This window comes from Hibiscus syriacus, unplaced genomic scaffold (genome assembly GCF_006381635.1).
Source record: "Hibiscus syriacus cultivar Baekdansim isolate YM2019G1 unplaced genomic scaffold, ASM638163v2 tig00110621_pilon, whole genome shotgun sequence".
Lineage (NCBI taxonomy): Eukaryota > Viridiplantae > Streptophyta > Magnoliopsida > Malvales > Malvaceae > Hibiscus > Hibiscus syriacus.
Window position 1 is genome coordinate 821,774 of NW_024062802.1, and position 20,326 is coordinate 842,099.

The 20,326-nt window shown below is 30.0% G+C and overlaps 3 protein-coding genes across 3 annotated transcripts; 2 read left to right on the plus strand and 1 right to left on the minus strand.

Annotated features, from left to right (window-relative positions):
• Positions 1 to 1,113: 1,113 nt before the first annotated feature.
• On the plus strand, positions 1,114 to 1,824 carry LOC120136076 (EPIDERMAL PATTERNING FACTOR-like protein 2). The gene is made up of 3 exons (XM_039152187.1): positions 1,114 to 1,301; positions 1,382 to 1,419; positions 1,501 to 1,824. Exons 1-3 carry the CDS (start codon positions 1,196 to 1,198, stop codon positions 1,756 to 1,758), a joined length of 402 nt encoding a protein of 133 aa, XP_039008118.1. The 5' UTR covers positions 1,114 to 1,195; the 3' UTR covers positions 1,759 to 1,824.
• Positions 1,825 to 6,407: 4,583 nt separating this feature from the next.
• LOC120136068 (transcription factor bHLH25-like) lies at positions 6,408 to 7,491 on the minus strand. The gene is made up of 3 exons (XM_039152184.1): positions 7,106 to 7,491; positions 6,681 to 7,034; positions 6,408 to 6,586 (listed from the first exon to the last, which is right to left on the minus strand). The coding sequence occupies exons 1-3, from the start codon at positions 7,454 to 7,456 to the stop codon at positions 6,512 to 6,514; spliced, it is 780 nt and encodes a 259-aa protein (XP_039008115.1). The 5' UTR covers positions 7,457 to 7,491; the 3' UTR covers positions 6,408 to 6,511.
• Positions 7,492 to 15,361: 7,870 nt separating this feature from the next.
• Positions 15,362 to 16,088, plus strand: LOC120136047 (uncharacterized protein At5g65660-like). Its single transcript, XM_039152163.1, has 2 exons — positions 15,362 to 15,697; positions 15,786 to 16,088. The coding sequence occupies exons 1-2, from the start codon at positions 15,467 to 15,469 to the stop codon at positions 15,951 to 15,953; spliced, it is 399 nt and encodes a 132-aa protein (XP_039008094.1). The 5' UTR covers positions 15,362 to 15,466; the 3' UTR covers positions 15,954 to 16,088.
• The last annotated feature ends 4,238 nt before the right edge of the window (positions 16,089 to 20,326 follow it).

Sequence of the window (20,326 nt, forward strand, 5' to 3'; positions counted from 1 at the left end):
AATTTTAAATTTATTTGAAGTATTTTTAAATAATTTTAAATAATCATTAACTATGATATCAGTTATAGAAGATGAAAAGTAGTTTAGTAATTATAAAGTAATCATTAACATATGATTGAAAGTCCAAGCCATATTTATTAACTAAGATTATCCGCAAACTTTCGAGATAATGTTCTCGAAATTAATTCACGAGATAATGTATTCTTCAGATTAATTGCTCAAATAGGGTGAAATTTGGTCGTAGGTCGCCATGTCATCCGGGCGACCTACAAGGTCGTCATTTCTTCCCTGCGAGCTACGAGAGATTTTGCATGTGTCATGCACGTCCCAACACACTGAAGCTAAGTAATAAATATTACCTACATAGGTAATTAGGCTTTCATGCGATTACCTAAATTTCCCTAAGTAACAACGATTACCTACATCGGTAATTAGACTTTTAACTAGGCTGAAATTGAGGTCGCCATGTATGTCGGGCGACCTTATAGGTCGCCATGTGATCCCGACGACCAAACTGGGGTTTCGGGAAAAAGCTTAATTACCGATATAGGTAATGCAGTAGCTCACCACAGTTCGCAGAGACAACATGGCGACCTCCTTGGTCGTCAGGAGCGCTTGACGACATATGTTCGAACTGTAGATTTCACCTTATCTCAACAATTAATTATTGGAACGCTTTACCTCGTGAAATTTTTTTTCCAACAACATTTTCTCGTTGATTTAGCCATTATTATGTGGTTCTTCCTATATGAGCTTTTCTCCGTGAATGAAGAAAGAAAAAGTGCAAAAGATATGGTGGAAGTGTCGGCACACAAGGAATCACAAAACCATTCCAACTTTTAACAGCAAAATATAAAGGCTGGAAGTGGGTGTTCGAGATGGCTCCAGACCCACGTTAATAATATATAAGGTTCATTCAATGCTGTTCTGCCTTCTTTCCGTTTCTTTCTTTTTCCTCTGGTTTCTGCACAACTCATTTGCCTCCTTCCACGTCCCATCATTTCATCAGAGAGCGACATTTCCTTCATAGTTTGTGCTTTCAATTCATTCACTCAAACCACCCTCTTGTTCTATAATATGTAAAATTTCAATTACGATATCCGTATCAAGTCTCTTTCATGTAGCTTTAGTATTCATATCTTCCTTCTGCTATTTAGTTCATCTCCTTTTGTTATTCTTTCCATCAAAAACAAAAATGGTTTGCATACACAGTTTCTTCGTATTTTCCCAGAGACCTAGCTTTATTTTCCTTGTTTTTCTCATGATTTTAACCACAACCCATGTGAGTTACAAAGCTGAAGGTATTCATCACTCTATTTCATATATTTTCAACATTTTTCAAGTGTTTTTCCCTTTGATTCCCGACTTGTTTTCACTGCAGGTAAACCAAAACTCACATCTGCAAACAGCTTTTCCAAGGTGAGCTTAGTCAAATTTTCCTTGAAAAAAAAACTATGCTTGGATTGTTTTCTGAATTTGTGTTGTGAAATTTGGATATAGACAATAAATGAAGAGAAGGCGACGTTGTTGAGAGGTCAGATAGGTTCGAGGCCGCCACGATGCGAAGGAAGATGCAGTTCTTGCGGGCACTGTGAAGCCATTCAAGTGCCAACGAGTCCCCAGATCAGAAACGGAAACGACCATTCTTCAACGTCTAACTCTGATGTTGCTCTTGGAAGAAAAGGCGGAGGCTACAACTCTAATTACAAGCCCTTGAGCTGGAAATGCAAATGTGGCAACTTCATCTTCAATCCCTGAACATTTATCATAGTTTCCGGAACAGAATCTTAGGTTGTTGAACACCTGTCTTTGAACCCTGTAAATCTGTGTTTGTAAGAGAATTACATATTCAACGGACTGTCAGAATGTTGAGATTTTACTAGTAATTATTATCTGAAATGTGGTGTTATCAACAAAACAAAATCTGGGACAGAGCAAAATATCAACGGCGGCGATGAACTCTGCTGATTATCTGAAGCCTCAGTTGCAGATTATCCAAGCTAAATAAGATATTGTTTTATTTTAAGTGAATAAAGCAGGAAAGTTGATGAGATATCTCAATAGCATTGCATTTATATCGTTGTCCTTTTGATCAGACATTACATAACAAGGACAACTTCCATACGTTTGCAGGTCCGAATTCTTCTGGTTAAATCAAATACAAATTGTGCAAGTATTTTATGCATTATATATCACTGAGAATTATTATATATATATATATATTGATATAAGATAAGCTTTCAATTTTTCTTTATATTTAAGGTAATTGATTTTGATAACCCTTTAAATTTACATATTTTAACTGTTATCCAATTAGAGAAGTCTGTATCTATAAAAGTGAAACCTTGGGAAAGAATAATAAGGTGGAAATGGGGTAAGAGTCACGGGGGAAGATGGGGCACCATCACCTAAAAAAACTCCAAACTCCAAAGCTTAATGGGAATGTTTTTGTTGCAAAATCCAACAGACAATGAGAGAAAAAAAATTAACTAATTTACAGTAAAAAACTGATGCACACGACTGCCCAAAATTCATGGATCCTCAGCATTCTCTCTTGCTATATATATTATTTTTTGTCATCAACAAACACACGTATTCATTCATTTAAATAATCCGTTGTCAGGTTTTGTTAATATTAGAGTTAGGGTAAATTACGCATTTAATACCTAAACTATCAGTTTGATCTGTTTTAGTACCTAAACTTTTAATTTTTTCAAAATTATACCTAACGTTTAGTTTTTGTTTTATTTTAGCATCCCATCGTTAAAAACTTAACGCATTTAGTCACTAACCTATCAATTTTGGTCTGTTTCAATGCTTAAACTTTCATTTTAAAAAAACTTAAGTATGGTTTAGTACTAAATGTTTTGGTATCTAAACTTTCAATTTTTTCAACACTTAAGTTTTGATACTAAAAATGAAACAAAAAATACACTTTAGGTATGATTTTGAAATTTTTAAAATTTCAGGTATTAAAACGAATCAAAACTAGTTTAGATATTAAATGCGTAGTTTATCATAGATTTTAATCCAAATTCAGTTAAATTTCCGAAAAAGTATCAAATATAATAATATATTTTATATTGACATAATGTACTAAATATAATTTAAATAAATTTCGTGCTATTTAAGTTTTTTTAATCAATTATCCTTATAAATAGATATTAGTAAAATTTTATAATTAAGTTTTATGTTTTGTATGATTCAACAATTTTTGAAGATTAAGTTGTTATTTTTTATGTCATATAATAATATTATTAGTAAATATATATGGACTGAATCAAGTAAAGAGGAATCTTGTGCTGAGTAAGATAATAGTGAGTATAACAATTTCAGATTTCAAAATATGCAGATTTATGCACAATCCATTGGCATCAGCCCCATTGTTGATCATGTTTAGCCTTCAAATATTGTTTCACAAGAGCCACCACCGCCATAACGGCTGCTGCCATTAGGGGTGTAAACGAGTCGAGTCGAGCTCGAGTATTGCTGAGCTCGACTCGACTCAAAAACTCTGAAATGAAGCTCGATTCGACTCGAAAACTCGCGAGCTTAAAATTTTCAAGCTCGACTCGAACTCGAAATCCTGAACTGAAGCTCGTGAACAGCTCGAAAAGGCTCGAAATGAAAAAAAAAATCTTAAACTTAACTTGATTGAAGCCTCAAACTCGAACACGAACCTTAAATACATGAAATCTTGCTATATTTTTTTAAAAAATCAATACATAAATATAAATATTATTATTAATTTATTTTTTAAAATAAAATCTTAATATATTATATTTTCGAGCTGCTCACGAGCTTTTCGAGTCGAATATCGAGTAACTCAGTTCAGCTCGTTAAGAATTCGAGTTGAGCTCGAGCTCAAGTTGAAACCATTCGATCCGAGTATTTATCGAGCCTTGATCGAGTCGATCTCAAGACTCGAATAGCTCGCGATCTGTCTCGTCTCATTTACAGCCTTAGCTGCCCTCATCGTCACTACCGCAAGCGCTACCTGTTGCTTCATCTTCTTCTTTTTTTTAATTGATTTGACGACCGGAACACTTACCCTTTTCATTATAGTTTATAATTAAATCTTCATTTTTACTTTTACTTTTTTCATTTATCTGAAATTTATTAAGGTAAATAATAGAGAATCATCGAAATCAGTAGAGAAGAACGAGTATTATGCATCCAAAAAGTAATTGATTTCAAACCCAAAGATATTGCAATTAAGAGCCATTACCGAGATTACCCCGATCACTGTAGGTCTCTTCTTGGATTCCAGCCCCATGGTTTCTTTTAACATTTTTTTTTATAAGAACTTGCATCTAATTTATTAATTAATTATTTCAAATAGAATATTATACATATGATAATTGATTAACTATTTTAGATTGTATATTATAGAAATATATTATGGAACGAAACTTTCTGTCCAACTTATATTTTATTCATAATATCATAATTCAAATTAAAGATTATGTAAATTTTATAAAATTAGACTTATTATTGATAATAAGTACAAGTAAGTCTTGAGAACTTAGATATTTTGGATTAAAGTCTCATTTTGTGTAAACTTTGTAATTTTTGTTTTAAATTTATTTTAATATAAGATTAGATATATTAAACACGGTTTAAATGAATTATAGGATTCAAACTAGATTGAAGAGGAAAAAGAAGAAAACATAAAATAATGAAAGAAATAAAGGTACAACCGTACATGCTTTTTGAAAAGTGTGGAAGAAATGATTACGTTGAAAATGTTGGATGCTCAATGCTCATTTCGGAAACAAAACCCTACGAAACTTCCACCCAGGGATGGAACAAGGGTGAAGTAATAGTACTGAAAATTTAAAATATCATATATTTTAATTTTTTATATATTTTTTTATTAAAAATATACTTTTATACCCTTATATTTTATAAATTCATTTCCTTTTAAAATTTTATAAATTCATTTCCTTTTAAAATTTTTAAAGTTCACTATCTAACATAAATGTCTATGTGCATCTCTAATTCTACCAACTTGTGCCAAAAGAAAGAAGGAAAAAAAAAAAAACAAAGGAGCCAAAAGATGACTTTGTGGTCCTTAATTTTACTAGTTCAAATGTCCTTGTACATCAAAGTCGTCATGTGGTTGCTTGATATAGTGGGGTTTAGACTAAAATAAAGGTAAACTATACGAATAGTCACGTTTGTTTAGGATATGTCCGACTTTAGTCACCAATTTAAAAATTAAGAGTAAATGGCCCCTAACATTATCAGCTTGTATGGTTTAAGTCCCTCTGCCGTTAACCCTTAATAAAAATATGACATAGCTGAGGGACTAAAATCGAACGAGAGTTAACGGTTGAAGAACTTAAATCAAATGAATCAGTAACGTTAGAGACTAAAATCGAACATATCAATAACGTGTGGGACCATATACCCTTAATTTTTAAATTTGTGACTAAAGTCGGTAAAACCGAAAACAAAAGGGATTAGTAGCATAATTTACCCTTCAAAATAAATATGAAGAATAACTCACATGATTTACAAATATAAAACTAAAACACATTGTGGATGTAGATAGAAATACATATATCAAAAAATTCTGAACAAATATTAGTTTATAGACATCATGTTCAAACAGATGAGTCTATAAAGTGTATGTGTGTTGTTAATGACTAAGAAAATTTATGAACAAATATTAGCTTGTAATTATCCATATCTATCATATGCTCTTTTGGTCCATTTTCGTGTTGTGTTTGGAGGGAGTTTTGAGACTTTGTGGTTTGAGAAGAGATGTTACATAGTGAGAACGAACTTGTTTGGGCTGCTTCTTGTTTGAAGGGGAAGCCCTTGTTAGTTCTCATATTAAAATTTGTTTGGTGTGTTCATATCTATTATGTTTGGGAATAGAGTAATTTTCGCCTATTTAGGGGTAGATCTTGGATAGTGGAAGCTACAAAGCAGGTTGTTAGGGTTTGCTCGGACATTGTAAATAATATGCTTTGTATAGCATGGGGTATTCCCTGAAATTTTTGTTAGTGATCCCATTTACTTTATAACTTCGTAGCAGTCTTCTACTTCTAAGGTAATACAGTTGAAACTTATCAAAAAAATATTATCCCAATCTATCCTCCTAACTTTTTTAAGAATTGATGTAAATCAATCTATAAGAATTATTATCCAATCAAGACTTAAAAACCTTATACAAAATTAATATACCAAAATCATTTAGCCAATCAAAACTTAATCTTGCATAAAAACACTGATATGTAGCACAAGTAAAGCCATAAAACATCATTAAAATTAAAATGAATTAATTTTCTATAGATTAATCAATAAAATTTTGAAATATAAAAAAGTTGTTATTATCGAGAGTTTCACTTGAAAATTTTGAACTAATAATCACATTTTCTTACAATTACATCACCCTGTTCAAACATACCAATTCAACATCAAATCAACATCCTGGTTCCATTACTAACTAGAGAAAATCTTAAGATACAAAAGTAAACGTGGATACGGTTTCTCAAGTTCATCACATGACCTTGAGCAAACCCTGTCGTAGGGTTTTCACAAGATCCTTTAATGTCATCGAAAACTCAGATTCCATCTGCAATAACCATGAAATATGTCAAGGGAATTGTAAATAATATTCACTAAACTTGCAGAGCCATATAAATTGCAACAACGTTGTAAAAAATTACCCGAGCAACAATGGTAATATCAAGAGCAGCTTGTCCCAAGGGGAAGGCATTGCTATTAATCACCGACAAATGAAGCTTTTCGACTTCGTTTATGATGCTTGATATGCACCCTTTGTTTGTCTCGCAGTGGATTCTTATCAGCACATCTTTGTCCGAAACTCTTACTTCAATCTCGGGATATTGGCTGTCAACAAATGAAGGTGTCTCAATAACATCTGCATCAAATTGGGTTTTCTTCACAAACTTGACCGATTCCACTGTTCTCTTAGCAACTTGTTCCTCGAGCGTTGCCACTCGCTCTTGAAGTTGCTTCAAGTATTCGATAGCGTCTCCCAGAACTGAAATTTTGTCTCTCTGCAACAATTTATAGACGTATAGAATCAGCATATAACAGTGATCTTCATGAAAAGAGTTGGAATTTGTACCTTTATTAGGCCAGGAATGAGTGCAGAAAGAGATAAGAAGCTCTGGGTGATCCTTTCACGTCGTTTTCTTTCAGCAATTACATGTTCTTGTGCATGTAATGGAGTCCTTGTAATTCCTGGTTGCAAAGCACAGTCTAGACCGTAGTATTGGTGAGAAATAACCGGCGGAGATGAATTGGAGTTGTGGAAGGAGATTATATGGGAAGGTGAGTAACAAGAAGAAGCCTTGGGCTTGAGTTGTTTCAATGGCGGCTTCTCGAAGTCGTCGGCGGCTTGATGATGAAAAGCTTGATCACTAATGGGTAAATAATAGCTTTCAGACTGGAAACCCATATCATCGAAAGGGTTCATCGTTTGATATTGTGCGAAAAACGAGGGATTCTCCATTAAAGAAAACACCTAAGATGTTAGAAATCAAAGGCACCAAACAAATTAAAACAAAGATAAAGGAGATGAAAAACAATGAAAGACCCAGTAATTGAAAAAACAGTTTAAGATGGACGAACATGAAATTTAGCTTAGTTATTCAGGAAAGCTCCAAAAATCTGCCAATAATTAGGGGGGAAAGTCGGCATGAAAGTTGAAAATGAAAGCTTACCTTGTGGAGTGCAAACAACAGTGTTTTAATGGAAATAATTAGGGTAATACATAAAGGTACGCGCTTCCAACTATATGGCGTTCTTGCAAGTGTGAAAATTCCACGCTTTAGACTTTATCATTTCAATTTAATATTTAGTTGTACAACATAATTACATATTATAAAATTTTATATTTCACTACATTTAATACGGAATTTGTAGTTTTTCTCTCTCAAAGTTCTATCTTAGGCCTTAGCAGCGGTTTGAGTGTTTTTGTCTTCCCCTTTTTTATAATTTTTCTTTTGATTTAAATTTAAAAAAACGTCCTCGTTTTGATTTCTTTCGTTTTGCATATTCTTGAAGCATTGTTTTTTCTTTTCTTTTATGAAACAATTGTTCGTCTACTTCTATAATACAATTTTGTCTAATATTACGATAGCTTGACATTTTGAGTTGCATTCCTCATAATATTTCCACAAATCAAGAAAGGTTAATAGTTTCGTATAGTTAGATCTTCTTTTAGAAAGATTGTTGATGTATTCATAACCGTTTGTGGGATAATATATCATATTGATCCTCTTAATCTTCGTGCTTTCAATAATATTATATCTAGGCTTGAATAAAGACAAAAATTGCTGATAATTGCTAAGTTATTACGGAAGATGCTGAGGAAGCCTATTTCAGTGAATGGTTCAAAAACGTGTAAGAAGCTGAAGGGACATGTCCCTACAGAATCAAGGTTAAATGACTAGGTCCAAAGTCATAAGCTGCATGCAAAATTAATTAGGAACCTAAAATCAAAACACGACGTTGGTGTGGATCAAAGATGGTTCCACCCTCCACACGGTTGACCCAGACAAAACCCTACAATATTCGTTTGATTAATTGCCCCAAAAAATCTGAAATTTAATAAATTAATTACATAATATCTATTTTTAAAACCCTCTAATATGGCTTCTATTGTGTTTTCTTTATCACAGTAGTTGAATGGACAATCCAGAATTAAAGATTTTGTAGTTTGTTTTTAAGATTTGGGATCCCTTTAAGATATTGCAGTTTATAGTATATAATTTCAAATGGCAATTTTATAGGCCTTGAAGTACATTGGTGTATCCCTTCAATTAGGGGTTAAGGTTTATATATTGTTAGCTAGAATATAATTGTTAAATTTATTTAATTTTTTTTAGTTTAATCATTGGTATTTAATCTATTATTAGATTTAAAAATAATAATTATTTATTTTTAGAGTAAAATATACAAATGGTCCTCGACCATAGGATATTTTTATGTTAAGTTCTCCGATTATAAAAAGTTACAAACTAATCCCCCGACTATAGGGAGTTGCTTTGTTGAGTCCCTCAACTATTAAAAGTTACAAAATGACCACCCGTTTATTCATTATGTTTCAAACTAGTCCTTTTTCTTTAATAAATTAACAACCATTTGAGCTGGACATTAACATGCTAACTAAGATACAATTATCGATTCAAATTATAATATCAAATTTTATCATATCTCAATTTGTAAGTTAACGTTCAACTCATACTATAGTTATTTTTTTAACAGAAAATGATGAGTTTGAAACATAATGAATAGTTGGGTGACCATTTTGTAATTTTTAATAGTTGAGAGACTCAACAAAACAATATCTTATAGTGTGGGGATCATATGTGTACTTCACCTTATTTTTTAATATATAATTTTTTTAATAGAAGTCGTTAATGTTATTAAAAATAGAAAAATATATAAATTATAATGAAGGTTTACAATTATAACATAAAATAAACACATAATAAAAATAAACATCAAACCAGAGTCGAGCGGCGTGAGAAAACTATCCACGAACGTAAATCATGTATCTAAATCCAATATGATGGTCCAAAGCATGAAAGATCAGCATGATAACAAATAAGTGACATCTTGATCAGTCGTGACGATGTCAAATCCAACATTGAGAAAAAGATAAACGAAAACAACGGTTAAATGATCGAAAACGTGCCATAAAGACATGAAAACTAGTCATAAAGGCAGAGTTATTAAAAATTAAAAAAACAATAATAAAGATATGCTATAATAAAATAAAAGAAAACCCATGAATACCGACAGTTGGCGGTCAGTACCAAGACTGATCTCACCATCGATCACAATGATAAAAAAGAGAAAAGAGACTGACGATACCAAAGAAAACATAAAAAACTAGGAACATTTTCATTTTAAATTTATGTGAGAATTTTTTCATTGATAATACAATAAATGATATTTAAAATAATTATATCATATCTAATTGCAATATAGAAAGAACATATTTCTCTGTGAAAAGTTACCATAAAACATAATAAGAACATTATATATGTATAAATGAAAAAAAATTATTGTAGGTGAGTTGTCTCCTTATTCGAAAATGATATCTTATTTAAAGGCACATATGAAATTGCAAATCTATTTATTATTTTAAGGCACATTAAGATTTTATTATATTTAAAATTATGAATTTGATTAATAAACAAATGGTAAGTATTTAGATTGGATTTGACGCATATTTAATTTAATGTGTTGGTGGAGTTTAATTTGTTTAATGTTGGGGCATATTTGATATGGTTACATCATGATGTCGCAGTTTCAAAGTAGCTTCGAATCCAACATTTCCATTTATTTATTGCCAATAAGAAGAACAAACACATTAAAGGGGCCGGCTTAACACATGATACACGTGATTCCTTTTTCGTCAACTTGAATGGAAAAATTTATGTCTTAATGCTATACGATGGTGTATAATATTAATGTGATGATTTAAAATAGTATTAATATAATAAATAATGACTGGTAATGAATAACATGGATCTTCGAGTTAACGTTATAAATCGTCACATCTATATCATAAGAATCAATATCTAATTTTATTAACTAGTAAAAATAAGTTTTTACTTTTCAAAAACAATTATTATTTAGTGGGTTAATTTTTCCCCTCAATTTAAAAATCATATTAAATATAAAATAAATTAAAGAATTACATTAATTTTCTTTTAAAAAAATTAAATATATAAGACATTTTAAGCCTATTATAATTGGTTGATTATTTGATAAATATTTATATATGAGTCATGATGCTTTGAACTAATATGCTAAATTGTAGGCATGTAAACGAACCAAACGAACATGAACGGGGTATGTCCATGTTCGTTCATTTAACTTGAATCGAACAAATGAACGAACTCGAACATAAACGGACACAAAATTTCTTGTTCTTGTTCGTTCGTTAAGAAATGTAGTCTGTCTGTGTTCGTTCATGTTCGTTCATTTAAATGATAAACGAACACAAATGAACGAACATAAACGAACATATGTAAACGAACATAAATGAGCGTAAACGAACATAAATGAAAATATATTTCATTTTCTTTCCTAACAATTTTAGGATTATATTTTATTTAATTGTTTTGAATTTTTTTATTTGTATTTAAAACTAATTGAATTTTAAAATATTTATAAATATCATATTAAAATTTATTGGGATTTAATATTTTAAATAGATCTAGAGAGATTGGGCTAAACATAAATGAACACACATAAACGAACATATTATCGAACGTTCGGTTCGTTTACGGGCCTCCTAAATTGTCACCTCAAAGCAGAAAATGAAATTGCTAAAATATAGAATTGGAAGTCAAAATTCATTTCATTCTCTTAAATTAAATAGCCGAAATGGAGTAGAAGAAACTAGAAAGGGCGTGATTCATCCTTCATATATATATGTAAAACCATCTTTCAACTGTAATCGGAAAGAGATCAGTATGGTTTAAACAACTCACGTATTATTTGAATATTGTGTAAAGTATATTTAATCTTGATAAACAACCCACTAATCAGCTACTTGATTAGCACCATGTCCAAATTGCCTTAGCTAAATTGTGGGGTTCTCAAACTCGTTAGGCCCATCCAAAGAAACAGAGTCATAAGCTGGCTTGGTATAAACACTATCATGGGCCTAGCCCTATGTTAATGCAATTTGAGGTAGCGAAGGTTTATAAAAATAGCCCAGGCTGAATTAAGAATTTTTGTGGGATCAAAATATATTTTTATCATCATATCAATTTAAAGTTTTAAAACGTTAAAACTCTATAAATTAATAATGTCAGGACCGGAGAAATTTATTAATTTAGAGAGTTATTAATTTATCGATAAATTAATAATTATTAATTTAAAGAGTTTTTAAGTAATTATACTGTACATACCAAACAAAAAGGCAAATTAGCCTATGCCTCTTAGAATTACGTTGCAAGAGATGAGTTAAATTAATAATGAGCTCCAAATAGACTTGAACTTTAAAGGAAAACAGACAACTATTGAATCATATTTAATAGATTGTAATATTTTTTTTTCAGTTTCTATGACTTATTAATTTATGATTTTCTTGGGACCGAAAATTATAAAGGGATTTCACGAAAAATTATTATCTTATTATTTTATCGAGTTTTTTCAATTTTTTACATTGGCCCAAGTCGGGACCGGACAAATTTATTATTTTAGAGAGTTTATTAATTTACCGAGTATTAATTTAAAGAGTTTCTACTGTAATAGTATAAGAAAACAAAAAATTAATAAATATTAAATAAAATTATAAATTACATTGTTTTCTTAAGAAAAAAATTAGATACACCATTATTGAAAAAATAATTAAAATTCTCAAACATTGATATTAAATGGACATATAAATATTAAATAAAATTATAAATTACATTGTTAATTAAGGATAATGTTCTCAAATAATTTCGATTTTTTAAACTATTTTTAGTTCTGTATTATAATTAATATTATATATGAATGCTCTTATTTGTATTTTTACATAATCATTAAATAAAATACATTTTTAAAAATTAGATGCATGTTTAATAAGATTTTACAAAATATTTTTTACGCAATTTAAAAACAAAATACGATGTAATAAATTTTTTCCATGGAGGTTTATTATATAATTGTCTCTAGGGTTGTTGGTTCGGTTAAAATCGAACCGAACCGAATTAACCATAATCGAATTAACCGAATTTTTTTTTCTTTAACCGTTAATCGAACCGAATTTTTTCCTGAAAATATTAACCGAACCGAATAAATTTTGGTTAATTCGATTAATTTTCGAATTAACCGGATTTTTAAAAAAAAAATTAATTTATATAAAAATTAAATGTTTTTTAATTCAAAAAAAGTTTATAATTAATTTAAATAATATATAATTATAAAATAAAATTTTCAGTTAAATTTTTTAATTAATTAATATTGATTTAGGTTTAAATGTTATTATATTTTAAATTATTAATTGAGTTTTAAATGGTTTGGGCTTAGCCCATATGTTATATATAATATATTTAATATTTTTTAATTAAAAAAACAGTTTACAATTAATTTAAATAATATATAATTATAAAATAAAAATTTTATATAATTTTTTAATTAATTAATATTGATTTAGGTTTAAAAGTTATTGGATCTTAAATTATTAATTGGGTTTTAAATGGTTTGGGCTGAGCCCATATGTTATATATAATATATTTAATATTTAAAATTTAATTTCGGTTAATTAACCGAATTCGAAGCGAATTAACCGTTAATCGAATTCTAAAAATTTTCTTAACCGTTAACCGACCGAACTAATTTGGTAATCGAATCGAATTAACTGAATTAATTTGGTTCGGTCGATTAACCGAATTAGTTCGATTATTTGAACACCCCTAATTGTCTCCATCACTATTTCTTGGGGGTGGTTCAAATTTCGTCTTTTGAAATTTCGAAAGGGCAAATGTCTCTCTCTATTAACTTATATTATTTTGATTTCATTTTTTTTAAAGTATTAATGTTTGATAGATTTGTAGTAAATAAGTGAAGTCAATAAAAGAGTTGAAAATCAATAGATAAAACTATTTTTATGATAAGCAAAGCCACGTTTCCAGTGTACTTTATTTTGTTGGAACCGCTTCCAGTGTACAAGAAACGCCAGTATAGTATAATATAGTTGGAAAACTTAAATGTTCAAGTACGAAACATTGGGCAAACACCATGCTTACGTACAAACTATAGCCATAGAATTTGCTAACTCGTACAGCTCTTTTCCTTACAATATTATATAAAAATATCCCGAAAAAAGCAAAAGCAATAAAGGGGATCGCAAATTCAAAAGTTTTATGACGTCGAAAATAAAATAAACTTGTAAAGAACATTTATATCTTTTTATAACGACAGTAAAAATAACTTAATTCAATACCAAGATAAATTGAGTATCTTAGTGATAAAAATGAGTGTTTGTTTCTTTTAAAGGTTTTGAATTTGATAATTGCGTCTGTAGAGAAAGTTTACGTTATTAATGATTAAGAAAAAACATGTATAAATATTACCTTGTAATTACGTTAGAAGTTAGTCTATTAAAACGAACTCAATTCAATATGAAATGAATCATCTTTTATTTTTTTATTTGATTAAAATTATGCACAAAAATATTGTTAATTATTAGAATTACTCAAATAATTCAAATTGTATATTTTAAATTAAGTATAAATTAAAAGATTTTAATGATTAAAGAATTATTGTTATTCTATAAAGTCCCATGTTCGAAAATCACACATATAATAAATAAGGATTTAATATCAAATTGTATCTCAAAGATCTCAATCTTATGATTACTTTAAAAACCTTATTGTTGAATCTAATAGTGTACTCACCTACTTAAATAAAATTTGCAAGGCACACAAATGATTCAATGATTTCAATCCGTGAAACCTTATTGTTGAATTTAATAGCGTACTCACCTACTTGAATAAAATTTGCAAGGCACACAAATGATTCAATGATTTCAATCCGTGAAACCTTATTGTTGAATCTAATAGTGTACTCACCTACTTAAATAAAATTTGCAAGGCACACAAATAATTCAATGATTTCAATCCGTGAATTGTTTGTAGCATGTTCATTTTTTTTTTTGCACTCTTTGCGGTTGCGACCCCATCCTCTACCGTACCATGTGCGGGACACTTAGGACTAGATTTGTAAATGAGACGAGACAGATCGCGAGCTACTCGATATCGACTTGGTCAAAGCTTGATCCACACTCGAATCGAATGAACTCGACTCGAGCTCGAACTCGACTCGAATCCTTAACGAGTTAAAACGAGCTACTTAATGCTCGACTCGAAAAACTCGCGAATTACTCTAAAAAAATGTTATATTATAATTTTAGATTTTTTAAAATTATATTATTAAAAATAAATTATTGATAATTATAATTTTTTTTAAAAAAATTAAATGTAATAAAAGATTTTTGTAGGTTCAAATTCGAGTTTGAGTTCGAGCTTGAATTGACCTCAAAATTGAGCTCTTGAATTTTTTTTGAGTTTGAGTCTTTTCAAGTTCGAGTCGAGTTTCAATATTATATTTCAAGTTCGAGCGAAGCTTGATAATTTTTAACTCGCGAGTTTTCGAGTTGAATCGAGCCTAATTTTAAACTTTTCGAGTGCGAGTGAAGCTCAACAATACTACTTTCTTTTATTTCTTCATAACTACAAGTATTGATCCATCATTTAATTAATTTCAATTAAATATTATATTTATTTTCATTCATAATATTAAAATCATAAACCCTACCTCTTTTATTTAAATACATGTGTCCCTCAATATCCCAAACGCAAACCATACACCCTCATTCCTTCTTCTTTTCACACGTAAGACAGTAGAAGCAAGAGCACCGTCATCTGCAACACCTCCTCCGCCGCCGCATCAAGGTCAAGATTGTAATGTGAAGATGGAGAGTCAAGATCTTTCCCCACCACAACACATGGATGCATCTAGACCATCCCTTGGCTTCCCTCTCGGCACCGCTCTCCTCCTACTCATCATATTCAGCTTGAGCGGCATCTTCTCCTGCTGCTACCACTGGGACAAGCTCAAATTCCTCCGTGGATCTTTCGACGCCGCCGCCGCCGAAGCTGCTGATATTGAAGCATCCCCCTCCAAACCCAAGCCTAACGACACAGTAAAAAAAAAATCTCTCAAAACAACATTACAACTAAAAGCAACCTTGTCAGAAAATGGATTTTAACATAGTTTTTGTTGTAATTCAGGATGTAAAGAAGAACCAGGGCCAAAGCTTTCCGGTTCTAATGCCTGGAGACGATATTCCAAAGTTCATAGCATTGCCTTGTCCCTGTGAACCTCCTCGAGAAGCTAAGGTTGTAAAAGAAGTACAACAGACACCAAAGTCTCCTCGTTTTCCAGTTCCTTTGTATTAGCAGATTTATCAATTTTTGTTGTAAATATTTGATTCCCCAGTGTATAACATTAGGTAAATCTGTAAATATTGGAGTAGTAAATTTATTATGCCATTTTTTGCATTGTTTCTATCGAAATTGAGATTGGTGTTTAAATTCCCTCTTGTGGGTGAGGAATCAGTACATGCCATTGTCCAAAAATTAAGCAAATCTGTGGGTGTCTTTTTGGACAAATTAAGCGAAGTAAAGTTGGCAATTGGCATGTTTTAAGTGCATCAAAATATTTTAAATTTGGTTGATAATAATACCTAATTTTCTGTACTGACAAATTTAGTGTTTAAATAACATAGATGAACTTTCCTCTCATATTCTGCTTTTTTAACTCTCTTTTATTTATCAATATTAAAATTCTTCTTTCAAATTAGAATAGTGCAAAGATAGAGAAAAATAATAAAACTATTATATATCATGATAGAAATTATAGATCAAAGGTTTGAATTAAGTTTTGTTGGTTTAAAAAAAATGAAAAGAAAAAACAAATGAAGAAAAGTAGCATATTGTTGAAGAATCGAAGAATCGAGTAAAGAAAACGAAAGAACACAAGAATTTTAACGAGTTTCGGCAATGTGATTACGTCCTTGGTGCCTAGACAGCGCTATAAGTTTTATCGAATGTCACATAGGTTTAAGTTACATCTATATTTATAATAAAAAAGTTACATCTCTATTTATAATAAAAAAACATGATACATAATTACATAATTAACCATGTACCGTACCGTGGGGCCTATGCCCCCGCACCCCCAACCCACATATTTTTAACCCCCTCTATGAGACTTTCTTTGCAATGACAGTTGATGTTCGCTTCCCTCACTCCATCCACTGTCCTCTTTACCGGTATGATGAGTCATACCTAACACATATGTTAATATCAAAAATATTCACGGGAGATGATCGAACAACGATGGAGAAAAATTTTAAACACATCATTTTGGTGCTCGCATTACAGATTTATATGAGTGGCCTAAATAAACATAATTTAAAATCTTAGTGATTAAAGTCTCTTTTTAAATAATTGAGTGGTCAAAACAAAAACTCAACTAAAAATGGATGATTAAACACCCTAATTTCCCTTGATTTATTTGATAAACTTGGATATGAAATGTGGGAGATTCAAATTCGAATCTCCATTTCATGTCATCGTTATATATATATATATATATATATATATATATATATATATATATATATCAACTTCGGATGCCACAAATCAAGGCGTTGCCTTTTTTTTCTTCCCATATGACCTAATTTCACTATTTGGAGCATTAAGTATCGGACACGACTTTCATACCATTTATATTCGAGTCTCTTTTCTTAGTTCTTTCTGGATGATTTATGATAGGTCATATATGGATATCCATGTCAAGATATTACGATCATAAATGTAAATATATAATATTTTTAAATTTAGAATGTATAATTAAACAACATTTTACAAAAAATATACGAGTATTTAAAGATTTGTTGATTTATTTGAAATAAATTTATAAAAAAATATTTGTAATTAAAAATCATGAATTCTATTATAAAGTATATATATGTATTTTATAATAAAATTCGGGTCGAGTTATAAAATAAAATTTGAATAACCCAAAATTTTTAATAATTAAATGATTGATTTACAAATTCTAGTATAGTCTCTCGATTCTACGTAATATATGTATAATACATATGACAAAAGATATATGTATATCGTAAATGTTTATACAAAACTATTTTAAATTATAATGAATTAATATCATATATATTTATAATTAAATTTAAAAATAAAATCAAATAATTTAACTAAAACACTTCAAAATAAAAATTATAAAATATAACTTGTAAACTTCACTCTTTTGAACACTTTAACCCTACCAACCACCTACGAAATACTAAAAGAAGTGATTATGAATAGTAGATTGGACGCCGGATGCTCAAAAAATAGTTTGATATGGGCCACCATGTTCCCTAACAATGATAATGTTTCCAAAGAAATTTGATGGAAAATTTGGATTTTTGTAAACGTACCGATGACAAGCATTCCACTATGTGGGGCCCTTTTATTCACTAAAATCACATGGGGTACACCATATAGCTTTGCATGGACCCTTCTTAGTGTTAGTGTGTGTGTGTGTGTGTTTCACACATATATATTGGATTTTCTGTTTTTCTTTTAAGGTTTTATTTTCCTTTTATAAGATTTTTAATCTTCTTCTAGTTTAATCGGTTGAATCAATTAATGTAGTTTAATAAACACACAAAATAAATCGTTTATGGACAGGGATGAATGGACAAAAACCTCAAATCGAAGGTTAGGTTACTGGCTGCGAATCTTGAAGGCTGATGCTTCTTTCGTGGGCCACTAAAACCATAATTGCGCAAGCAATCAATGAACCAAAGCCAACTTGCATTAAAAGAAGCTGTTGTAGTGGAAGTCCTATAAGAACGTTAGGTATGTGTGTATTTTCATTGAATTTAAAAACAATCTATTAATTAAAGTTTCTTTTTCTTTCTTTCTTTCTTTTAATATTTCATTAATCAATGCAATTAGACACCGATTAACTTTTCTAATCCATGTCGTTAAACCAAATCTAAACATCGTCTCCTCTTTCCGTACGTCTCTTCCTTCAATTTCCATGGCGGAATAGACAAAACAAAGTTATCGGTTCACCTAAACTTTCACTCCAAATCCATTCAGATGGAAATCTTTTTCATGGTATGCCAAAAATAGGGATGATGTTCGATTTGAATATAATAAGTTATAATCTGTTTTGATTTTGTGGCGTTAGGTTTTTATTTTTGAAATTTCAAGTTCATGTTCAATTCAGTTTTTTTATGAATAAAGTCATATGAATTTCGAGTTGATGGTAAAAGATCTCTGACTCAATCAAAGATAATAATATAATTATTTATAATATATTTAGAGATAATGATAAAAATATCTCGTTCTTTCTCTATTTTTTTCAATTATATTTCTATTTTAACAAATAAAAATAATATATATATATATATCAAGTCAGAACGAGTGCGAGTGCCAATTTTTACCTAAAAATTATGTCAAATTTAAAATTGGATGAAATATTCTTAAATTTAGATTAAGGGGTTGTTTGTTTACTTCGGAATGATTAAGCGTTGAATGATTCAAATACTGAATGATTTAGAGGCTCTGTATGAATTAGTTCTGAATGTAACATGCTGTTTGATAATGGCTCTGAATCATTCAGAATGTACTACTGTGTTGAATCATTCAGCACTGTTTTGTTGAATCAGTCAGCACTGAATCATTCAGAGGTGAGAAACAAACAGTCTGAATGTTGAACGGTTCAACATTCAACGTTGAATGATTCCATTCAGAGCCAAACAAACATCCCCTAACTCAAATGACAGACAGAGTGATATAATACTTGAATAGACCAAAATCTTTACCTAACATGATCCAAGTCATCCCTAATTAAAGGGATAAAATTAATCTATATTTTTTTGTTCAAATGTTTTTGTGCCTAATAAAACTATTTAAAGTAATTTTTTAGAAAGATATCACTAAATTTATTCGAAATAAGAAATATCCTCAATTACAATAAACATTTACAATCATAATCGTAAATTAGGCACATAATTAAGATTTTTCATATAATCATTGAAACAAAACTAGCAACTTAAAGATCACATAAGGATTATACAAGGAAAAATTAAAAATCTAACCAAGAAAACTCGAACAAAGATATATACAAACAGATCTGATCGTACAGGCAAACGAACCACAAAAGGGAATCAAGCTATTAAAAGATCATCGACAAACCGCAAATCATAATCGAGCGACGTGGGAAACTATCCATGAACGCATAACGGGTATCCAAATCCAATCCGAAGGTCTAAAGCGGGAAGATCAACAATATAGCATATAAATGCCATATTGATAAGTCATGACGATGTCTAATCAATATTTAGAGAAAGATAAATGAAAACAACTGTCAAACGATCGAAAAACGTATCAAAAAACAGAAGAAAATGTGTTATAAAAATATAGGAAAACATGTCATACATGTCGGTTTATTAGAAAATAAAAAACAAAAGAATATAAAAGGATAATAAAAAATACTGACGATCTACAATCAATATTAAAATTAGTGTCGCTATCGATCAATAAAGATAAAAAGAAAAAAATAGACGGTTTACCAATAAGACAAAATTAAACATGCTTATTAATTTGTGAATAGTTAACAAATTAATGAAAATAAAGTAATTGAATTTATTCATACTAAACAGTGGATTAAATCATTATGGACCAAGTGAATTAGTGGGCTGCATAGTTCGGCCGAAATATTTTAGTATATCATGGATTCCTAATTTACT